At 37.9% G+C, this 24,728-nt stretch overlaps 2 protein-coding genes across 2 annotated transcripts; one reads left to right on the top strand and one right to left on the bottom strand.

Annotated features, from left to right (window-relative positions):
- Positions 1 to 6,045: 6,045 nt before the first annotated feature.
- On the bottom strand, positions 6,046 to 7,512 carry UBTFL1 (upstream binding transcription factor like 1; the record flags this gene model as incomplete). Its single annotated transcript, XM_081062727.1, has 2 exons — positions 6,046 to 6,306; positions 6,529 to 7,512. 2 exons carry the CDS (start codon positions 7,510 to 7,512, stop codon positions 6,046 to 6,048), a joined length of 1,245 nt encoding a protein of 414 aa, XP_080918853.1.
- A 518-nt stretch (positions 7,513 to 8,030) lies between these two features.
- On the top strand, positions 8,031 to 23,517 carry LOC308503438 (tripartite motif-containing protein 43-like; the record flags this gene model as incomplete). The annotated part of the gene is made up of 7 exons (XM_081062726.1): positions 8,031 to 8,134; positions 17,467 to 17,593; positions 19,708 to 19,935; positions 20,884 to 20,906; positions 21,427 to 21,524; positions 22,602 to 23,064; positions 23,343 to 23,517. The coding sequence occupies 7 exons, from the start codon at positions 8,031 to 8,033 to the stop codon at positions 23,515 to 23,517; spliced, it is 1,218 nt and encodes a 405-aa protein (XP_080918852.1).
- Positions 23,518 to 24,728: the final 1,211 nt, after the last annotated feature.

Below are 24,728 nucleotides of genomic sequence, written 5' to 3'. Positions count from 1 at the left end.
AATCTAGATAGAATTCCTCTCCAGAGGAATTCTGTAAAATCTAGATAGAGAGGGCAGTTCTTACTCCAGCTCTACTTTTTTGAAGCCTTTCTGAATAACCGCTGTCACCATGGAGGTGACCTCAGGTAAGGCTGTTCCACATCAATGTGCTTGTTGAACCCTGGTCCTTTCTTTTCGAACAGGGGGAAGAGATGAAGCTGGAACTCTGATAAAAGGATTTATTAAAGGCTTCAGGAAAACTACAGGGAAAGAAAAGCAAACAGTAACCAGAAACAAGGTAATCTTGTTTTATACAACTTATTTTCCTTACCTTCCAATTGGTGCTTCTCAAGTTGCCTGATTCCGTCTGCCTGCAGCACCGGGAACTGACTCTCTGTGTGTTTATCTAGACTGGCCAGATTCAGGAAGGGGAGGAGATGGGGAAAGGCTAAAGAAGCACCCCTTCCCAGCTGTGCTCCCTTTCCTTTCTGAGAAGGGGTCCTCCTCAGAGATTAACATCAGCATTGCCTGACCCTAATAGCTGCCTCAGAATCACCTGCAGGACTTGTTAGAACACAGATGGCTGGGCCTCAACCACAGAGATTCTTGATTCCGTAGGTCTGGGGTGGTGCCGGAGACAGTGCTTATATAACAAATTATAATCTTACCTAATCTGCTGCTGGTGCTGGTTCCTGGACCATATTTTGAGAATCTCTGATTTAGCTCAATGTTTATTAAAGATGATACTTTGGGTTGTACAGGAATGGACAGTTTAAACAAATCTCCTGGGATAGCACAAGGCTGGAAGTCCAGCTATGGATTTACTGCTATAGATTCTTGTGGTCTATGGTGGGGAGAGAGGGGTAGTGGGAATTGCAGGCCCTTTTGCCCATGCAGCTACAGTGCCTCAGAAGGGGTGCAAAATGGCTACTCTGCAGTATCCTTGGTTTTCAGGGTCCAGCACATCAAGCAACAAGGTACAGGCTTGATATCCTGAGATCCAGGCTGCCCTGCCTTTGAATCACCCCTTTCCCATCCCCACAACTAGTATGAAAGTGTCCTCACTGCAAGGGTTCTCAAAGTATGGTTCTGAAAAGCCTGGGAAGTCAAAATTATTTTGATAATAATACTTAGACATTATCTGCCTTTTGGCCTAGATGGCTTTATAAATATTATTTTAAATTATTTAGTAAGTAATATTTTTATTATTTTCAGTTTAATTTCTGATGCAGCATATCCTGACGTAAATCTCATAAACTCTTTGGGGTGTGCAATAATTGTATCAGCTTAATTGAGATACAATTTACATATCATAAAATTTACCCACTTAATAGGTATAGTTTGATGACTTTTTATGAATTTTTATTAAATATATTTTGTGCAACCATCACTACATCCAGTTTAGAATATGAGATCTGACAATGAAATTTGTGAACTTGTTGCAACAATGTTGCTAACTTTTGATATTAGAGGGATTATTCATTATGAATTTGTACCAACTGGACAAACAGTTAACCAAGTTTACTACTTTGAAGTGCTGAAAACGCTGCCTGAGAAAGTTAGATGACCTGAACTTTTCACCAACAATTCATGGCTCTTACATCACCACAGTGCACCTGCTCACATGTCACTTTCTGTAAGGGAGTTTTTAGCCAGTAAACAAATGACTGTATTGGAACACTCTCCCTACTCACCTGATCTGGCCCCCAATGACTTCTTTCTTTACCTGAAGATAAAGGAAATATTGAAAAAAAGACATTTTGATGACATTCAGGACATCAAGGGTAATACGACGACAGCTCTGATGGCCATTCCAGAAAAAGAGTTCCAAAATTGCTTTGAAGTGTGGACTAGGCACTGGCATCAGTGCATAGCTTTCCAAGGGGAAGGTGACCATAGTGATATTCAGCAATGAGATATGTAGCACTTTTTCTAGGATGAGTTTGCGAACTTGTCAGACCTTGTATGTTTTGAAACTATTTTCTCCCTATCTATGGATTATCTTTTGATGTTATTAAAATATTTAGAAAAGGAACCAAAGCCATAGTGGGGTTGAGAATGGTGGGGAAGGAGGGGATTGCAACTTGTCTTTCCCAGTATGCCCCCTTCCGTTCCCCCATCTCCCACCCTCTGCCACATACATGTGTATGCAGCAGCTCTTCTGTTACTGAGATTCCATATTCCTTTCCTGGTTGGGACAAATGTGAGGAGCCAGGGGGTAAGCAACCTAGCAGGGCTTTGGCTTCTGGCTCCAAAGGAGCCACAGCAAATTCTTGTGACCTGGTTTGTAGCCCAGACTTTTCATCATCGTCATCTGTCACTCATGCTATCTATTCTTTAGGGTCCTGCCACCCTAACCTGAGGATACACAGAGCACCTGGAGGTTACTGAAAAGCTATTGGGGGCTGCAACTGTCTGTGGCTGGAGATTTTTGATGACTATTGGTAATGTTTGCAAGTAGTATGTAAATAATATTTTGGTTAACAGTCGTTGATCTGTATCACTCTATTTTTATTATTTAGTGCTTGTAGAATAAAGTTAACTATTTTTTTTTAGCTATAAAATGAGAATGATAGTATTTCAGGTTGTTATTCTTTGGCATAAAACTTGACTCCCCAAAAATGGATTCAAATTTATCAGTGAGAAAATTGTCATTTGGCTGCTTAACAACAGCTAATTTTTGCATCTATATTTTTTATTTATGAGGAAAGAATATAATAGATTTTTTTTAAAAGTATGTAGCCTGAAGTCAAAACACTTCCAATCTTTTCCAGGAGTTTATAGTCAGGTATGTAGGTCCAAAAATGTATTAAATTTATTCGTATTTTATTGTCTCTTAGATTTCATTATTTTTTTTTAAATTTAGAACATAAATTTCACTGTTAATATTTTTATCTTTTAAAATTGTAAATCATCTTGATTTCATGTAGTTTTGTGATGTTTTCTTTAGAAAGATATTTAATTATATGTACACAGGATCTACGGGAAAATATTGAATATGTAAATGTAGAGTTGGTCCCTGGATCCCACCAGAGCCATGCAAGGGAACACCTCTGAAATCTGGCTCACGGGTCATGAACTTTGCAGTCAGGGCAGGTAGTGGCCAAGTTCAAGTGGGAGGTTAGGTATTTCCCTTGATTCAAGCATCTAGCTACTAGAGGGAGCCCTGCTCCAACAAATCTCGCTAGAGGCTTAGATGGATAATGGGTGCCTCTGGTCTTCTTGGAGCCAACCAGAGAAATCCCCATTTCATTGAGGGTGCTGGGCAGCGCTAAGTTAACATGGGGTGAGGGGTACAGAGAACCTAGCTCTTTTAGAGACTACACATCACACACCAGCTCCCAGAAACTTGTGGGACGAAAGAGCTTCCACGTTCCAAGGACTGAATCTCTAGAGATCTGAGGAAAAACCTTAGGCTCCAATAACCCTGGAAAATTTTCAGGAGCAACCATGGCCCAGGGACCAGAAAGGACTTCAGGGCCTAAAATGATCAGTTCTCTAGGTGCTTACCAAAGACCAGGTGTGAGGAAGGAACTGGTGGTGCCACGGAATCCTGGCAGATCCTTAAGAGACTGGCCTCATGAGGGAGGTGGTCCCGATGTCCTCACAGAGGCTGGAGGGATCTGCCTGACGTGTCTGCGGCATCCTTGGATGCTCGGGCCTGGACTCAAGGGCAGATGGCCTAATTTACATTAGTATTTTTTAAGGCAAATTTAAATTTGAACTGAAATTCTGTTCTGTGGAGACTGTCTGGACAGGGACCTCGCAGACTTTTGAGGATGAGATCCGGGATCCCTGGCTCCACAGGGGCTAACATTTGACAGTGCCTAGTGCTTTTCTCTGGAGTTGGCTCCTGCACATCCTTAAAGAACCAGGTCCTTAACTCTTGTCCTTAAGTGCTTGTTGGGGACGCTGGGAATGAGGCCAGTGCAGCCCTGAGGTCCTGGGCGGAGTGCAGGCCTGAGGGAACAGCCGGGGTTGGGGTTAGAGGGTCCCAGAGTCGCTCTCCTTCCACTTTCCATGCTGAGTGTCATCTCTCTTCTGAGCCTGCCATCCGAGCCCAGGTCAACCCTCCTCTTGGAGAGACTGGCAGTCACTTGGAGGGGCTGGAGCCCCAAAGAGCTAATGAACCCCTGCACTTAGTTGAAAGAGTAACTGTAAGGAAGGGAGAGAGAGTGAGAATCCTGCAAGGTGGAACCAGTGGGTTCTGCATTTCTTGTGTTTGCCCAGAGCTTTTCCTTTTCAAGGTGGAGAAACTAAAAAGTTCAGCAAAGCCAGTTCTAATTAAATGAAGCATCTGGGTCCTGCAGCCAAAAAGCCAGAAATGTTGCTAGGTTCCTGGCTTCAATACCATTTCTAAGGTAAAAGGGAGAAAAGCTGTGTGATGATCAGTTAGCAGTGCCTGCTCACTCTTCTTGTGGGTTCTTTCAATTAACCCATAATTTTAGATTTGGCAGGAAGGAAGAAATCAACTTACCGTGTATGTGTGTGTGTGTGTGTGTTTATGACTCAACTATGAGCCATTTATAAGCACTAAATCTAATATCACTTACATAGTACTATATGATTGTCATTGTATTACCAGTTCATGATGTATTAGATGACGAAATGGATAAGTAAAGATATTATTATTTTAACCAATGCCATCTTATTATAATAGAAAATTTAGAATTTTAGCCTATATTTGTCCAGTATTCATGCTTTTCTCCCTCTTAGTGATTACACTTACTGTCTCTTCCTCCCAGTTAGATTGTAAGTGTGGAAAAGACAGGAATTGTAACGTTCATTTCTGTACCCTATGCAACTAGGATAAAACTTACAAAACAGTAGCTGCTGAATGAATTTGAAAATGTGTCATTTAAAAGCATGACTCACAAGCAGAGGCATGAACATTGTACATGTCATTTTCTGATACTATAATTGTATGCTTATAAATACACTTATAGATAATGAAATATTTCACTAAGACATCAATGAAGAAGATAAACTCTTAAATCCAAACAATTTTCATATATAAAGGATACAAGTACTTATACAATGCTAATGTCCATGAGAACGAAAAAATGAAAATAGTCAGGAATGTTTAAAAAAGAGAAGTATAATGAAGTAACACTGGCTTTAAACAGTCTTTCAATATATCAGTAAGCCAAAAATAATTAAAGCAGCATGGTACCAATACATGAATTCAGACAGATCAGTGATCAGTAGAATTGTGTGTGTGTGTGTGTTGTGTGTGTATACATGTATATATTATATTGTATATGATGTAATCCATATAAATTAGGGGTTAGGGTATGGTAAAATTATGATTCACTTGCACCTGGAGAATCAGGAATGGGTTGGGCAAGAAATCAGAATAAATTTAGGCATGGCCTGGAAAATTAGTGCCAAGAGTCAAAGGGGACTGATTCTAATGAGTAGCTAATTCAAATGAAAAAGAGTTTTTTAAAAATGTAATTTCTATCAGGGTCCACAAATCCTTATTTAAAAATTTTTAATTTCTAACCTTTGAAATCAGAAAGAAAAATCTCACTGACTGACTGCTAAGCAATAAATATACACACAGAAATGCTGATGCCCCTATGCCCTGCCCACTCACAAGATAGGGGAGGCCAACTCCTTACTTCATAGAGTAGGGAGACAGATATCAGGGCTTTGATTTTTTTTGTAAGGCAACTATTCTCCCTCCGATTAAAAATCTTCCCCTCCCCAATTCCAGTGCCTGAGTCCTGAGAGACAGTTCCACAGAGAACGTAAGGGTCATTGGCTCATGAGTGTCCCTATTACTTCTGGGGCCCGTCCAGTCCACAGCCCAATTATCTCATTGTTTATTTCAAGAGCCTTAATTGCATGGAATTTCTCTGGGGGTGGGCGAAGTTGGGGGATAAAGGGGAGCCAGAAAGTACTGCACAAGATCCCTTCTTTCCAACATGTCCTATTTTGTTTTGAGGAGGGTAAGAAAGAAGTAAGGAAATGGAAAAGGGACAAAAAGAATAGCCCTTCAATTTGACATCCAAGCCATGGACTTTTATTGGGAAGTTCTCTGTCCCACTTTTTAGGGGGTGATCAAAGCTCAGTTGGAGTTTCAGTCATAATTGTCCCTGAGGAAGACGAGCCAGAGCTGCTGTCCTCAGACTCACTTTCTTCATCTTCACTGCAGGAGTCCAAGGAGCTACTGTCTTCTATCTTTTCCCCATCTTCCTTGTTTTCTTCTGATCCCCGTGAGACATGAGAATGGTTCCCAATAGTCTCTGACGATTCTGTCTCAGGAGCCTGCAGCGCCTGCTCCTGTCCAAGCCCTTCTTGCAGACTCCTTACTGATGGAGCCTGCCCTTCTTGCAGACTCCTTACTGATGGAGCCTGCCCTTCTTGCAGACTCCTTACTGATGGAGCCTGCCCTTCTTGCAGACTCCTTACTGATGGAGCCTGCCCTTCTTGCAGACTCCTTACTGATGGAGCCTGCCCTTCTTGCAGACTCCTTACTGATGGAGCCTGCCCTTCTTGCAGACTCCTTACTGATGGAGCTTGCCCTTCTTGCAGACTCCTTACTGATGGAGCCTGCAGGTCTGTCCGGCTGAGCTTGGGATCCGGGCCTCCATTCACGTTCATGTTCTTACGCTTGGTATAGGTTCTCTCTCTGTACGCAGCGTATTCTTCGGGAGACAGACTCCTGAGCCAGTGAGCCAGGTCCACCTTATACTGTTTCTGCAGCTCCTCAGCCTGCTTCTTATATCGCTCCTTCTGGCCCTGCGGGACTCGCTGCCAGCGTCTGCCAATCTCCACCATGCGCTCCCTCAAGGGCAGGTCTTGCAGCTCCGGGCTCGACCCCAAGTCCTGGTAGAACTTGTGGTACTCGTTCATTGGGGGCTTCTTGGGCTCCCCAGAGAATTCCATCTTCTCGGAAAAGTAATTTTCTGGGGGAGGCTTCACTTCTTTCACATTTCCCTGAAACTTTTTTTGGGTTTTGGTTGGACTCCTCTTGGAGACAACAGATTTCTTGGAGCTCTGGACTAGATCAGGGTGGTCTTTCCTGAACTGAGCCAGTTTCTCCGCAAACTCCTGCTTCTCCTTCTGAAAATCTTGAACATATTTCAGCTTTATCTGCTCCGGGAGTTCCTTGTATTCCTTAGACAGGACCTTGGTCAGCTCCCGGTTGTTCAGCTCAGGGTGTTTTTGGGAGTACTGGGGCCTCTTCTCTTTGAAGAAGCGGAAGTAAGATGTCAGGGGCTTCTTGGGTAAGTCTGGATGTTTCTTGTGTGTTTTGCTTTTGTAGGAACTTTTAACACATTCCTTAGCTTCCAGGACTAATTCTTTCAAAGTGCGAATTTTTCTCAATTTATAAGAAATCTCTAACCATTTGAGTTTGCACATTTTTCCAGAATAATCTTTAAAAGCTACTTTTTCCCAGTCCATGTGTGACTGGGTTGTTTTGAATGTGTGGCTGTCATTGGATGGAAGGTTATTCTCCATGCGTTCCAGCAGCTTTACAATGTCTTCTTTACACCAGTGGTCTTGGCTTTCAGGCAATGCCATTTCTAGGTATTTGGGCCACTATGTGATGCTAGCAGCTCAGCCACCTCAACAGGATCTCAAACTTCTTCACTTCCAACACTCACCTGGTGGGTTATTTCTGGATATCTTTCAGTGTGTGCGATTCTATGTTTCTGAGGAGAAAGAAAAGGAAAGTTACTCTCTTATGTGATAAATGAGATAATCACACCCTGTTTGGGATATGTCTCTTTTATAAGTTAATTTACCCTTAAAAGTACAAATGAAAACTGACCCAACTTCTGAGGTGAGATTATGATAAACATTAAGATGCTTCATTTGCAATATTAAAAATCCTCAAGCCCCATCCTAGAATGCCTTCCCACCAGTCTCGCCACCTTTTGTCTTAACTACAAATGGACAAAACAAATGACCGGCAACTCACTCAATAGGCATAGAACAAAAGAAAAGATGGGAAGTTTAAAAATATTAAAATGAAAGAGAAATGCCTTTTTTTAAAAAAAGGCTTTAAAACAATGAGATACCACTACACATATATTAGAATGGTCAAACTCAGAACAGTGACAGCACCAAATACTAGTGAGGCTATAGAGGAACTCTCATTCATTGCTGGTGGAAATGTAAAAAGGCACAGCTACTTTGGAAGGTAATTTGGAAGTTTCTTAAGAAACCTAAACATGTTCTTATATAATCCAGCATACTCCTTGGTATTTACCCAAATGAACTGAAAACTTATTTGTACAGAAAAAAAAAACTGCAATAAGGGATACTTACAACAGCTTTATTCATAATTGTCAAAATTTGGAAACAATCAAGATATCCTTAGGTAGGAGAATGGATAAACTATGGTACATCCAGACAATGGAATATTATTCAGTGCCAAGAATAAATGAGCAATCAAGCCAGGAAGAGTTATGAAGGAAAGTTAAATGCATTTTATTAAGTTAAAGAACCCAATCTGAAAAGCCTGCATATTTCATGAGTCCAACTATATAACACTTTAGAAAAGGTAAAATTACGAAGACAGTAAAAAGATCAGTTATTCCCATCTAAATTATAGTGATGACAAAATATAATATTAAAAAATAAAAGACTTATGATAAAAGCCATTCAGAAAACAAAGGAGATACTAGATATAACATAGGAGAAATGAAAACTGAATGGAAGATTAGGAAAATAATATCAAAATGTAGAATGACAACTTAAAAGGTTGTGAAATAGGTGCTATTGGTCAGGAAATGAGAAAACAATCTAGCACAGATTAAGAGATTTTGATAAAGGGGATTCTGACAATATTATCAGCAAGGTGAAGGGAATCTACCAGGAGTTAAGGTATGCAAAGTCTCACAAGAGTGGGAAGCTGAACTTAAAGGGGCCAACACTCTCTAGATGAAATGGACCAATTGCTGACATGCTTGCATATCTCGAGAAGAGGTTTTTAGTTCAGAGTTTGAGGATGAAAAGAAATTTATAAACTGCAGGATGTAGAAATGTTATAAGAAAAAGGAAGTATAATTGCAGTACACCTCATAGCTCAGGTATGATTTTCATTTTATTTAGCGTTTATAATTGATATAATCATTTATCTAACAAAAACAGTGAAATTATGGTGAAAACGAGGGGAAGAGAAGTGTATACATGTGCATGGTAGGGGTGGTCAAGGAGTTAAAGAACTAGCTATTTTATTTCGTGTAAAATCAATAGACATTATATTAAGAAATATTGGAATAAGCATATTAAATATAACCATATTCAGTATGACAAGGACCATCTGTTTGATAGAGATATAAAATTGAAGGAGACGTATCTCTCATCAGATGGTTACAGGTATGAACAAATGAAAATATCAACAGAAAATTGCCGTTATGGAGAAATGTGCGGGTACTTTAGGAACTGGCAGGAAGAAGCACTTTTCTACATTTTGTTTTCTGCTCTAATACACAAAAATGATCTTTTTGACACCGATTGACAGAACAATTTGAGAAAAATGATCACACACATACATGCACATTGTATCTACACTAACCAAACTTAGTTATTTTCAATGTTCTATTTTATTCTATTAAAAAAAATCCCTTCTTTTTTTTCTTCTGCACAGAAGAAAAGAAAAATTTCTTCTTCTTTTTTATAACAAACTCTTTGTATTTGTGACCCTACTATAAAGATTACCCACTGCTTAGAATATGAGATCAATATATTAGTAATTATATCAGACTTACTATGCAATCACAAACTTGAAAACACACAAATCATTTAAAATAAGTTTAAATGACAATCTAGCTTAAAGTGCCATCTAGTATATTAAGATAAATGACTGGTGGTAATCAAAATTCCCACTTCTAGACCAGAGTGAGTGTAGAATTTCCTCTGCTTTCTGGTATTCTGTGTGTCACAGTTACCTTCTCCCAGTCATCACCGATTTCTGGATTGTTATTTGGCATTTTAAAGACCAAAGCTGCCACTTTAAATTCCTGAAGAAATATTATTTTTTTTACATTCTACAACAACGTTTCCCAATTAAGTTTAAGTAGCTTGACAAATATAAAAACTACATTATAACTATGATTTCCCATCCATAAATTCAGTCTATTTTTAACAAACACATCATAAAATAACGGAAACTATCACACATATTTATTTATAAATTTCAAACAATTATAGATATTAAAACTCTGTAGCTCCAGAGTAATCTGAAAATAATTACATAATTTTTGTTAACTAGGCACATTTCATCTGCTTTGGATAGTCTGAAGTTTGCTGACAGTGAAAGTTCCCTTTTTTATTTTTAAGGCAAAGCAATATAAATTCATTTACTAAAAACTCTTTACTTACCTGAAGATTCTGTAATTGTTCTCGTCAACACTGGTAGGAAAATCTACCTAATCAGGTCAGGGGACCTGTGTTCTCTGGACCAGATAGCAGCTGTAACTTTCTGAGTTCTCCGCTGTCCAGCCAAACTACAAATGCCTCTGAGCAGAACCAATTTGCTTTTGGAAATCCATTCTATCAGGATCCCAGAAGCCCCACCCTGATTAGGTTTCTGCAGTTCCCTAGGATACACACAACTATTCAACACTGATTAGATTAACATCCCCCTATTTTCCGTGAACAATCCACTACAAACTCCCCCTAATGCTGGTTTATCCCTGTCATTGATTTTTATAACAAACATCCACATGACAAATTCTTGTCTGACTTTCAGGGTCCCACATTTTAGTCCAATTTCCTCTACATTATACTTCAATGTGGTATTTGAATATACATCCTTCCATTTCTTAATCATTTCCGTACTTTCTTTGCTATGATCTAGGCTATGGAGAGGTAAAATGACTAACACAATACTGAACAAAAAGTACAAATTAAAATAACTGACACTACATGAGTTTGATGTATTATACATCTACAGTAATCAGGACAGTGCAGTATTGATGAACAAAATATAGAAATAGATCAATGGACTAGAATAAAAAGCACAGGAATAGACCCAAATCCATATAGTTAACTGTTCTTTGACAAAGGAATAAAGCCAATACAAGGGAGAAAATATGATATTTTCATTAAATGATGCTAGAAAATTACATATCCACATGCAAAAAAAAAAAAGAAAGAAAAAGAAAAATAATCTAAACACAGACCTTACATCCTTCAGAAAGTAACTCAAAATGGATTATAGACCTAGATATGAAACTATGAAACTCCTAGAAGATAACAGGAGAAAATCTAGATGAACTTTGGGATGATGATGGCTTTTTTAGATACAACACCAATGGAATGATCCATAAAAGAAATAATTTATAGACTGGGTTGCATTAAAACTAAAAATTTCCGTTCTGCAAAAAACACTGCCAGGAGAATGAAAAGACAAGCCAAAACTGGGGGAAGTAGTGGCAAATAAAATATCTGATAAAACACTGTTATCCAAATATGTGCAAAGAACCCTTAAAACTCAACAATAAGAACATGAATAACCCTGTTCAGAAATGACAAAAGGCCTAAACAGACACCTCACTGAAGAAGATATACATGAAAACTAGCATATGAAAAGATGTTCGACATCATATGTCATCAGGGAATTACAAATTAAAACAACAAGTTACTGCTACATACCTCTTAGAATGTTGAACATTAAAAATACTGACAACCCCAAATGCTGGCAAGGATGCAGATCAACAGGAGCTCACCTCCTCTGCTGGCGGGAACATGAAATGGAACAGCCACTTTGGAGGAGTTTGGCAGTTTCTCCATGAGTGCTTTAGTTACAAAACTAAACTCACTCTAAACATACAATCCAGCAATTATGTTTCTTGCTATTTATCCAAATAAGTTGATAACTTGTGTCCACAAAGTATCTGCAAACAGATGTTTATAGCAGCTTTATTCATTGCCAAAACTTGGAAGCAACCATGAAGTTCCTCTGTAGATGAATGGGTAAACAAACTTGGGTACGTCAAAACAGTGGAATATTACTCAATGATAAACAGAATGAGCTATCAGGTCAGCAATAGACATGAAAGAACCTTAAATGAATATTACTAAGTGAAAGATGCCAATCTGAAAAGACTTATGTTAATTATAATTAACATAAATGGATTAAATTTACCATTAAGAAATAATATATTTTCATATTGGACAAACAGGAATAAAATGGAGACCTATTATTAGCAGAAACACTAATGCATAGTGATAGGGGAAGTTTGAAAATAAAACAATAGGAAATGCTAAGTGAAAGAAAACTAACATTTCTGGTGTGCTCTCAAGCAAAATATTAAGTGGAAAAATCTAGTGTGCTTTGGAGGGACAATAAACAATAAAGGATATTCAACTTAATAATATATACCAAATCTAAACATGCAGGACAACTGACTGATAGAAAAATGGCAGATAACTGACATAACCACGTTTCTATTAAGCAATGAACATATATGTTAATTATAGAGAAGTCAAGCATACAAAATAATCAGCAAAGACATTAGGGAATCCAACTATTGTTAAAAAGATTAATCTTATTAACAGACATCAAATCTCATAAAGTAGTCCACCTTCTCTGCAGTTTCTATTTCCCAGATTTCAATTTACCTCTGGTCAACTGTGGTCTGAAAATATTAAATGAAAAATTCCAGAAATAACTAATTCATAAGTTTAAGTTGCATGCCATTCTGAGCCGTGTGATGAAATCTCACAACTTCCAGCTCCATCCCACCCAAGACATAAATCCCTTTGTCCAATGCATCCAGGCTGTATTCATGACCTGCCCATTAGTCACTTAGTAGCCATCTGGGTTATCAGATCAACTGTTTCAGCATTGCAGTGCCTGTGTTCAAGTAACCTTTATTTTACTTAAGGCTTCAAAGCACAAGAGTTGCAATGCTGGCAATTTGGATATGCCAAAGAGAAACCATAAAGTGCTACCTTTAAGTGAAAAAAGTTATTTATATACAGGGAAAAAAAACCTGTAAATATAAGTAGGGATTCAGTACTGAGGTTTCAGGCATCCACTAGAGGTCTTGTAATGTGTCCCTTACAGATAAGGAAGGACTACTCTCGTTGCAAAACACATTATTCTCAAACATGCATGTTGACCATTTTCTAGGACTTAAAAAAAGTCTAAAATAATGGAACATATAGTAACAATAAAAGCATTTAGAGAGTTATGAATGAAAGATAATTTTTTAAATCTGAGAATGTGCATGCTTAAGAGAAATATAGCCAAATGCCAACACAAATGGAGAATTCTTAGAAGCACTGTCTTTAAAGTCAGGAGATAAGGACAAAGGCAGTCACTATTACTGCTTCCATACAATATTATACTGGAGGTCCTAGCTGGCACAATTTATAAAAATGATGGTGAGGAAGAAGAGAAAAGGAAACAAATTAGAGGGATGGAATGAAGAAAATAATACTGTTCATATGACGATATCGGTAGGGAACAATTATAAAAGAAATAAAATAAACCATATACCAACAAATCATTGGAAAACTTAGGAAAGAGATAGGAAAATATATTCAAGATTGAAACACTCTTTGCAACCTACAACACCCTGACTATTCTGGCCCCTGCTTACCTCATTCCACTTTTGTCTGTTGCTCCTTTCAGATTATGTGACTTCTTTAGTCACTTAAACTTATCACACTCCTTCCCACCTCAGGATGCAAGGTTCCACCCCACCACGCCCTAATTACCCACAAGTCTGTTTTCAAAAGCCGCTTCCTTGCACTAGCCTAACTTTACATCTCATGATATATTCCCTTAGTTCTGCCCCCTCCCCCCTTTTTTCCTTCATATCATTAACTCAATTTGTAACTAAAATTCCTGTATCTATTTGTTCAATGTCTTGCTCCCTGACTATAGCCTTCAGGAGGGTAGTACTGGTGTTTGTCTTGATCATGGCTGCTTCTCAGTATCTAGGACAAATTGTTAATAAATAAGCCATGAAATAATCCAAGAATGCCTTTAGGTGTATTATTCCCAGTATTGAAAATACGTTTATGAATTAAAAGGCAGAACATCTTAAATAAATCACAGTGACAATAATCCCAAATCAAAATATCATTCTCTAGTAAATATGAATTTAGATTCATCCTCTAGGCTGACTTTAGGGAATCCTATATAAATTTTGACCAACAGCATTTTAATCTCATTTTTAGCTTTCCATTTTTGCATGACTTCTACCGATTCTTTGTTCTCTCCAGTTACTGACTAAATAAAATTATTATTATTAATTCATGTTAAGATTCTCTAGTTCAGGATTTTTCAACATCAGACTATTGGCATTTGGGATGGGATAATTGTTTCTTCAGGTGAGGTTCCTCTTTGTATTGTAGGATGTTTAGCAGAATCCATGGTCTCTACACTAAATGCCAGTAGTGACTTCCAGTTGTGAAACCAAAAATGTTTCCAGACATCAACAAATATCCCCTGGAAAAAACAATATCACCCCCAGTTGAAACTACTGCATTAGTTACTACAACAAAATAAATATAAGGCATGAATAAGATCCTTCCTTAAAATAGTTTAGATATGCTAACTGGTACTTAAAATCGTACAGTTAGATGACATAAAGCAATAACACATAAAATAGTCAGTAGAAAACTTGCTTGTAGAAATAAGCATAATAGCGAATAAGCAATAATATGAAAGAAAAATACAATCAAATTATAGTCCAGCCTGCATTCCATATATATACACACACAAATAGGTGTTTGAAGATAGAATATGAGGGAGAAATAATAGCATCTACAGTCCACTCCTACCTTGTGTTTGAAGAATGATGTTACTATAAATTTATTGAGAAAGGATGTCAATTTAGTCTGATCTTTAGTTGAGATTTCTTCACTCCATAGAAGCTTCCCTGGACTACTCTAACTCTAGAAGCTGTGTCAGTCTTCCAAGCTCAAGGCTACAAAACTCACAGGAATCTTCCTTAATCATCCGTTTTTTATTCTTGCAGGTTGCTTCCTTTTCGTAAATGTGATTTCTCTTGTTAATAGGATTAGGCTAATGCAGTCAGTGTTAGTTGTGGGTGTTTCCCAGACATCTTTGGAGATGGACTGTAGGTGAGAAGAGACAACTCACAAAGGAAGATTTCCAAGTGGCTGGGGAAAAAGAAGCACAGAGTGAATGATTAATCTTATTTCCTAAGATTGGATTGAGGGAAACTGTTGCTACTGATCTCCTTTCAACATCACAATTACATGAGTCTCCTCTGATCTTTTCACAAAGATATTCTCGATCTGATTTTCTCAAGTATGAAAACAATGAATTTAAGGTGTCCCTTCAAAACAAGGGTATACTTGTAGATTTCAGAGCTCCCAAAAGTTTGAAAAGTTTAGAAGTCTCAAAAGCGTTCTGTATTAGGTCACTGGAATGGTGGACCAAATGTGTTCTTACATTAAAGTCTTACCTAAAAATGACGAAAGTCAATAGATCAGTACAAGTAAGTACTTACTCCATAAATGATCCTATTTTAACAAACCTCAGGAAACATGTCCAAGTTTTCAGGCATTTTTTTCTAAAATCACTAACTGATGAAATAATCCTACCTTTTTGTAAATTAAACAAAAGTTGATAATGTCCAGAAATTTATATGCAAAGGCAGCATATGAGGGTTGTTTTGTTGTAAAATGAGTGGCTCTTGATGAGGTGATGGTTGTAGAGGTATATTTAGGGAGATTAGCTAAAGTGTTAAATTAATTATTTTCTCTAATTTGAAGAAACCTAGTCATGATTAAAAACTATCTGGAAGAAATGGGTGTGATCTTCAGAGACTCAATATAAAGAGATTCAGGGAGCCAAACTCATTCTTCTCCAGAACAGAGAGAGTATGTTTGGAACCCACTTGGCTGGGGAGACTTTGGAAAGCTACCACACTTGGAAGGCTTGATCCCTGAGCCGACTTCTCTGTGTTATTACTTCTACAGCAAGCATTGGAGAGACCATGGATATGGTCCTTAAGTGAGTACACAATTGACCATTGAGTAGTTCCTGCATCTTTCCTAAAGGTAAACAAAACAATTTCCTAATTTTAATCTATTTGCAAACTGAGGTTTTTCCTATGAAATGACGTTGTTTGCCAACTTAGTGAAAATGGTTCCATTCTTGTTTTGGCGTCCTGTGTGTATGTGTGTTGGAATTAATAAATGATTAATTTTAATTCTTTGGTTTATGCACCCCATAGTTGTTTCCATGTATTATAAGGACTCAGAAGGTTGTGTCCAGATATCTTGTATTTTTGTTCCTGGTGAAGATTAAAAACATTTTTTAAGGAATATTTCATTCTATATGTAGTACACATTAGAGTCTACTTTTACAGTGGTGCATGCCTATATACACAAAAGACGACAGTTTATATTATATAACTAGATAACACATTCAGAGATTTGAGGAAAATATTGTTTTAAAGTGAAGAAAATGTTGTCTCTTAAGAAACATAAGTTTTCTGACTTAAATTTTAAAGAAGCTTGAAAGTGATATCCAAGTTATATCTTATCTCAATGTGAAGGGGTAGTTGATAATCATTTATAGGACTTGGAAGATACAATCATTTTCTTTAATTTTTAGTGTCTGATTAGAGTGGTATAGATAGTAGAGAGGGGAGGACAAATTCAACAAATTAGTATATTCATTTAAGTAGATTCTAGATAGACTCTGATCCAATTTGACAATGTTTTGTTTCCTCTTTATTAACTCTTAAAGTATTCACAACATTTTGTAAAAAAATGTTTGGGATGTGGATTCTGATTGAGATGAAAAAGAATATCCAAGGAAAAATCCCTGACAGTTACATGAAATAAGGAAAATTGAAGCTTTTCAAATATTCTTTGATAAATCAACGACTAGCACTGAGCCTTATGATGGATTTTGAGAGCATTCAAGACCCACCATCTGGAGCCATAAATTGTGTGAAATTCCTGAAACTCAAGCTATGTGGTAGGAAAAAGTAGGACCTCTTTTTTATGATATAGAGAGTGAGGCAAGAGGTGGATAGTGTTGGTTCAAAGCCTAGTTCTCTACAGAGCCTGAGAACTCTCCTTGTCTAAGTTTTCCATTTGTGTCACATGAGCAATCAAGCCTGTTCTGCTCCAAACACAATGCTATTATCGAATCAAATCACAGCAGGAATCAAATATTACTTAGACCTTTGTGTATTCAGGTCAGAGGTATAAATGCCTGATTTTCTTCCTTCAGAAAAATGGACTCAGACATCTTGCAAGACTTTCATAAATAACTCACCTGTCTCATCTGCCTGAATTACCTTATAGAGCCAGTCACCATGAGATGTGGGCAGTTTCTGTTTGTCCTGTCTCTGTGTTTCCTGAGAGAAAGCTGAAAGCCCCGCTCATTGCCCTCTGTGCAGGGAACCATCACAGCAGACAAACTTCAAAACCAATATTCTTCTGAAAAATCTGGTGTTCATTGCCAGAAAAGCCTGTCTCTGGCAATTCCTGAGCTCTGAGGAACATATGTGTGATTTACACAAGGAGACAAAGCTACGAAGACATCATCTGCGAAGATGGTAGGAGCCTGCTCTGTTTGCTCTGCTCCAGCTCTCAGGAGCATGAGGCTCACAGACACTGCTCCATTGAAGAGGTTGCTGAGGAATCCCGGGTAAGTGATGCTTCTGAAAGCACTTTGAAAGCTGGGGTGGGGATAGTACAGCAAAGAGATGATAAGGATGTGAGGATCATGATGTTTAAATCCTCTCTTTATTGAGTGTCCAGTACCAATCTAAGTACCAGTGATGAAAACACACTGGTATGCCTACTTTCATGGAGCTTGCATCCAATGGGATGGTGATTACGTTGATGGTCATTGTTTTGATGATACGGCATCATGCTCAAGGCCTCATAAAACTGCTTTTGAGAAAGAGTCTCTGGTATAAAAACTACAAATGCCAAAAAAATTGCTATGGGGTGCATATTTGCTAATAATGGACAAAAAAGTAGGATAAAGTGCATTGAAATTAGCATGGAACAAGTATCACTCATTCCAAATTCTGACGAAAGATGCTTCATCTGAGAAGTAGCCATGCTATGTAAAATCAGTTTTCTTAGAAAAATGAATACATTATATTGTGTGGTTCAACAGGTTGAAATCTCCTAAAATTGATCATTTTAAAGACTGATGTGGTATATAAAACTGAAAAAACACACAAAAGAACGAGACAAACAAATGAAGAAATAAAAACTCATAGGCATAGACAACAGTTTAGTGGTTCTCAGAGGGTAACGGGGAGGAGGTGGTAGATGAGGGTAAAGGGGATTAAATATATGGTGATGGGAAGAGAACTGACATTGGGTGGTGAGCATACAATGTGACATATAGGTGATGTATTACAGAATTGTACACCTGACATCTATATAACTTTAATAATTGTCACTCCAATAAACTTTGGTTTAAAAAAGAGAATAGAGAAACATGATGAATCTTACACACTACCTAAAATACTTTTTTCAAACATCCGTCATTTGGGGTCTGAAACTAAACCTATTTGCTTCTCTCGTGATAAAATTCACTGTTCTTTTACAGGTGAAGTTCTCAAACCAAATGAAATCTTTATGGGGAAATGTCCAAAAAATCCAAAGAAATCTCAATAAAGATGATGGAATATCTGTCTATTGGATGGTATGTATGAGAAAGTAATTCTGTCTGAATTAGGTTACACAGACATGCCAGAAAAATGAATTGTGACCAGCAATTTAAGAAATGTGCCTGTGATGGTAAAAACGGATACTGCGGGTGCTAGAGAGTAGCATTAGTTTAAGTAGGAGAAAATGTAACATGTTAAAAAAGAAAACTGAAAAAAATAAGAAAAGAAAAAGGCTGAGATTGGAGAGAGCATGAATCCATAACTATTAGGAGAGAATATGCAATAGAATAAAGTTTAATGTCCTTCAAAACAATATGAAAGCCTGTGGCTTTTCAGAGGTGTCCAAACTTTTTTCAACGGTTTTCACCAAGGGCCCTATGCAGTAAAATACACAAACAGCCGGGCCACTCACTTGAGGTGAAGTACATATTGCCTCACCTAGTTTATTTAAGTAAACTAAATATATTTTTGGAATTTGCTGCAGGCCAATTAACAATAGATTGCGAGCTGCAGTTGGCCCGCAGGCCGCAGTTTGGACACCCCTGCTTTAGATGGAGAATGGAATTTCATTCACAGAGCAAAGGAAAGCAGAAATAAAGGGTGGGGAGGATGGACATCAGTTTGAGGTGATGAGGATTTCAGGAAGATATTTTCTGATGGCTTTTAATCCTGAGAGAAAAATGCAACATTGCTGCTAAGAGGGAGAGGTCAGGCTGTGGAGTAGGGACGGTTAGACAGTGGAGACTCTCTACTATCACAAAGATCAGAATATTGCGTATTATGATTGATTAATCGACCGTAAATTTTAATTGCTTGCTTGCAGTCTTTCGGATTTGAGAGGATGCATCTGAAGGAAGTGATCAATGACAAGCTTTCCTCCATTTGTTTCAGGAACCCATGAAGTGGATGGAAGTGGTTTGAGGGAAGAGTGGGATTGGCTTTGGGTATAGTTAAGAATGGCAGATAAAGGAAGAGGAATGAGTTTGTGGTTTCTAACAAGTGGGATGACCTGAAATCAGGATGCATGTAGTTTATTGGTAAAGAACACGAATCACTAAAGTAGATGCTGTTTTAAGTGCAGGAGGATTAGGTCACCCTGAGTGTCTGATCTAGAAAATCTATATCCTTGCAGACTTATCTACATGGACAGCAAGAGGAAACCAGAGATTTTTATGAGACTCTGCAACTGATTCTCCGTGAGGAAGAAGAACAATATTTAAAGAATCTTATTAAGGAAGACTCAAAAATGTTTGAGCAACTGGAGAAATGTGGAGCCAAAATGATTGAGGAGATAAGCCTAAGAGCAATGTATGAGGAGCTCATGCACCTGTGCCATAAACCAGATGTAGAGCTGCTCCAGGTAGGAATTGAGCATGTGATATGAATATTTCATATCATCAGAAGCCCACACATTTCCATTATTTTGTACCAAAGATATATTTCTGTATCTCCTGCATCTATGGTGAGGGGTCTCTTCCAATTGGGAATAATATAGATAAGCTGCAAAGACCGGATCATGAACAAGCAAGCTTTATGGAACTGTGATTATGGAGGTTCCCCAGGGAGCGTTTCCCATCCTAAATGTCCTCTTGTGTCTCTTGCTTCACTAAAAACCAGAAAAGAACAAATTATTCATGGGCATTTAATTGTGGTCTGCAGTTGGGCAATGTGGAGACATTTGGTTAAAGCACCTATATATTTCTTCTTTCTGTTGGGATATGCTTGATTTCATTTGCCATTAATTTGGGGGTGTATTACCTTTTGGGGACAAGCCATAGAAAAGATCTCTTTGCAGAGAGGTGACGGTGACAGCAATGCAAATAAGTACCCTTGTCTACTCTTTTCACACTCAGGATTTTCAACTCACCAATAACAAAAAGAGACCAAAGGGTTGGTTACCAGAAGGGAGGGAGTGGGAGAAAGGGTGAAAAGGGAGAGGGGTTTATAGTCAATAATATGATAAGTTTACACAGTAAGAGATAATTGCTAGAACTAGTGGGGTCAACACATTGTAAAATATAAAAATGTCAAATCACTATTGTACACCTGAAACTAATATAACCAATATATGATTGTATACCAACAATCATAAATTCAATAAGTTCAATAAAAATTAAATCAAAAAAATAAAAAAGAATTTAGATTCTGAAAACATGTTATCTTTAGGGAGGAAAATAAAAATTAATTTATAAGATAGTTTGAGGACAGTAGTGATTAGTACTTTTCTGAACTTCCCCAAATCCGAAAACTGGTTGGCAGAATGCCCTATTTCTGAAGAAGTCTAAGCTTCTCTTTTCTTTCTTGACAGGAATTAGGGGACAAACTGACAAGGTGAGTTTCATCTTCAATGTCAATGGGAGCTTGTGAGGGCTGTGAAAGACTGAGCTACTTCTACCAAAGTGCAGACATAATTTCTCAGATTGTATCCAATTATTTTTGTATGCACATGTTGTGCATGTTTTACTGAATATGATTTCCTGTCCCCTTGATCAAAAGTTAACCTTTTTCCTTTCTGTGGTGGAGGGAGGTATGTGTTGTTGGGTTCAATTAACAGTTTCTAGAAAACTGGTCATTTATGATTTTAGATTTCAAAATCAGTAAGAACGGAAAGTGCAAGGACTAGGCATTCCCAGACATCAGGTGATAGAGGCAAGAACTTCTGAGAAATGGGGGTGGAAGCAGGCCAAGAAGAAAAATGACAGATTCCCTAAGAATGACACAGTCGTATCCCATAATTGTGCAGAAAAGGATTTAGATGAAGAGTGTTCAGTTAAAGGCTGAGGACTTTTCTTAATGTGTGGTTGAGAAGCCTTGGGCACCAGAACGCGTAATTGCGTCTTCCCCCTTGTAGGAGTGAGCAGGTGCAGCTGCACATGCCACAGCCTCTGCAGCCACAACTGCCTGCACGACCCATCACTGGGCTGGTGGACAGGCTCAACCACTTCCGAGGTGAGTGTGGCACATCGGTGGGAACACCTGGCAGGGCTCTTCAAGAGTGATTTTTATGGGTGATCTTTTCCTCTTTCTAATCTTCACCTTGTAGGGAAGAACAGCCTGCAAAGAGTCATGTACAGTCCTATAGTCACAGAGTCACTATAATAGGAAAAGATAACGTGAAAGCTGGTATAACAATACATGGGACTCAGGATTATCAATCACTTATAGATTTGATAAGTTAAAGGACATGTTACAGAAAAGGGATCCTTAAGCCCCTAAATGTATTACCATATAAAATATCAGTTGCTCACTGAGTCATAGAAAACTGGATATTAATTCAAGGTATTCCAGTTTCAAATAAGGGCAATGAGTTATATTTAAAAAAAAATATTTTTTCTTTAAAGTTTCTGAGTAATTAAATGTATAATGTACGTCTCAAATGATATGATCAGAAAAAAGCACATAAAAATGAGTGCAGAAACCAAGAATTTATGAATAACAATGAAGTAAGTTGGTGATGGATGAGCCTATATATCGAGCCCTAATCCTGGAGAGTTAGTCTAGTAGAAAGAGGAAGTCTAGTCCTCAGGTGGAACCAGCTTTCAAAGGGAGACAATACTCATTAGGAAACCACTTCTAAGAAGGCATCTAGGTTTTCTTCAATATCCATTTGTTTACTTAACGGAAATGTCATTTTATCCTGGTAAAGTGATCACAGTTTATTTGTCTTAAGTGTATCTTTTTTTTTCCCCCCGAGAACAGGTGGCGGAGCTAAATTATATTGCTATGGACTTGGAAGCATTGCACAGGTATCTATCTTTTCAGGTGTCAAGAAAATAACCAGCCACAAATAGACATGGCTTCCCTCTCCTTTATGATCTCTGAATTTTTAGGAAGTGTTTTATATTGTAATTAGGTATTTGCTCAAGAGACACTCTGGCATCATTTGAATCTGATATTGTTTGGTCAGAACTACACTTCTAATTTTGGAATTTTTTTTTCCAGTGAGACACTAAGGAGACCCTTTCTCTCATAGACAATTTCATTTTTAACATTGATTTTGACTGGAATATTCTCTCCTCTCCACAGTGGAAATTTCCTTCACTAATGAAATAACCAGTCACAATATCAGGCTGGTTGACGATGTGAGAAGGCGGAGGTTTATGCATGACAGTCTTCATGCGTCTTTGGATTCTGGAACATGTAACTATTATGCTGCGTGGGGAGCCCAGGTCTTTACCTCTGGCAAATATTATTGGGAGCTGCACGTGGATGACTCTTGGGACTGGGCTGTAGGGGTCTGTAAGGAGTCCTGTCTAAGGAAGAATTGCACATTGATTGGGTTTCAGGACACATTTCTCCTTTTATGTGTGAAGGAGGATAGTCGTTACACTCTCTGGATCACCACCCCAATGACTCATCAGTACATAGAGAAACCTCTGGGCAGGGTTGGTGTGTGCCTTGATGCTGACAATGGAAGTTTGAGTTTTGTGGATGTTGCAAAGTGTTCTCTCATAAACCATTCCCGCATTAAGCCTTGTCCTCTTCAGAGGTATCTAGATGGCATGTTCAGTTTCTCTTTCAGGCAGTTCATTTATTCTAGCCATTCATGATTAGAGCTGAGTCAGGAACCTGACTTTCTGCCCAGGATCTCCATATCTGAGGGAGCCCGTCTCAGTTTAAGCAAATCAATGATAATTTGTCTTTTATGCTTCTACTTTAATATAATCTCCTTTTCTTATTATTTGATCTGATGATAGTGTGAAATGCAAACTTTTCTTGGTTCCATTTTCTTGACATTAAAATCATATGTTGTGGTTCATTATGTAGAATATATGCTGTTGTTGCTGACCTGTTTTGTGAGCTTGCTGGAGTCACCAAAATAGATACAACTGTGATCCTACTTCATGGTCCCGAACGCAGGAACACAGGGTTTGCATATCATGGACAGACCTGGTTATCTACCATAGCCATGTCAGTTCAACTTTCTTCTCCTTCCTCTTGATCTAGTCAATAGTGCAAGTGAACTTACTCTCAGGGAAAGAAAAACAAATTGACAGGGAAGTTTCCACTGACTTTCAGGACCTGTTTTAGAGAACATGGAATAGCTGGCCCTTTTCTTAGAATAAGTGACAAGAGATAGAGTGGAGGTGTCTCTAGCTTTCACTGCTGTGTTCTCAATAGCTAACACATTGGCTAGGACATCAGGGGCACTAAACAAATTTTTGAACGAATAAATAAATGGGTGAGACAATTACCTTACTTGAAAGGGGTTTGCTATAAAAGTAAATAAATTCAAAACTTTACATTTTCAGGATTTGAAGGCTAGTGTGAAAACTGATTAAATTACATACGCTGAATTTAAACCCCATTGATTTTTCACTGGTGTGAGAAAATGGCATCTATTCATGGGAGGCAGAAAGTATAGAGACTAGGGCTGTGTGTGTGTGTGTTTACAGTCATGGCTGTCTTACATTGATAATTTATTTAAGAATATTGCCCAGGATCTGAGCAAGGACATGGAAGGACAGAGAAACAAAATGCAGACATAAGCTCCCTACTGTCTATCCCCATTTCACTATCATACAGTATTGCCTTGGTTTTTGTTTTAATTGTTCTTGTCCCACTCTGAATTGTAAATTCACCATTGTATTTCCTCCATCAAATATGTTTTTCTAATATATTATTAGAAATTAAAGCTGATTAATAAAATCAACGTGGTTTCTTAGGCTAGAAAATGAGACTCAAGCTTAACATACATTGTGATCTATCATACAAGGGAATGCATGTTGGCTGCGTGACCTGGAACAGGTCACTTAAATTCACTTTACCAGTGTCCTCATTCGTCATTACTAGTTTACATTTATGGAAATCTTACCATCTAGTTTTCCTATAAATTTGTTCAATTTACATATAGAAACATTAATCCATCATTTCTGATGAAACGGAGCTGTGATTAATTTAGTGATTTGAACTAAATCAATAAATAAGTCTCCAATATCTGTGTGCTTACCTTTGCTGTGTGTTGCCTCTAAAAAATACATGACTCTAAGGTGAAATGATATAGGAAATGGAACAACCTCCCAATGACTGTTGGTGATAGTCAGATTACCTAATGCAAGGAAAGAGTATTCTAGGATCCGACTCAGAATTAATCCTAAGAAACATGTGTACTGCCAATATTAAAAATATACATATTATTAATATTAGTGCAGA

Source organism: Rhinolophus hipposideros, assembly GCF_964194185.1.
Source record: "Rhinolophus hipposideros genome assembly, chromosome: 10".
Classification (NCBI taxonomy): Eukaryota; Metazoa; Chordata; class Mammalia; order Chiroptera; family Rhinolophidae; genus Rhinolophus; species Rhinolophus hipposideros.
This window is presented reverse-complemented; position numbering and strand designations above follow the sequence as displayed.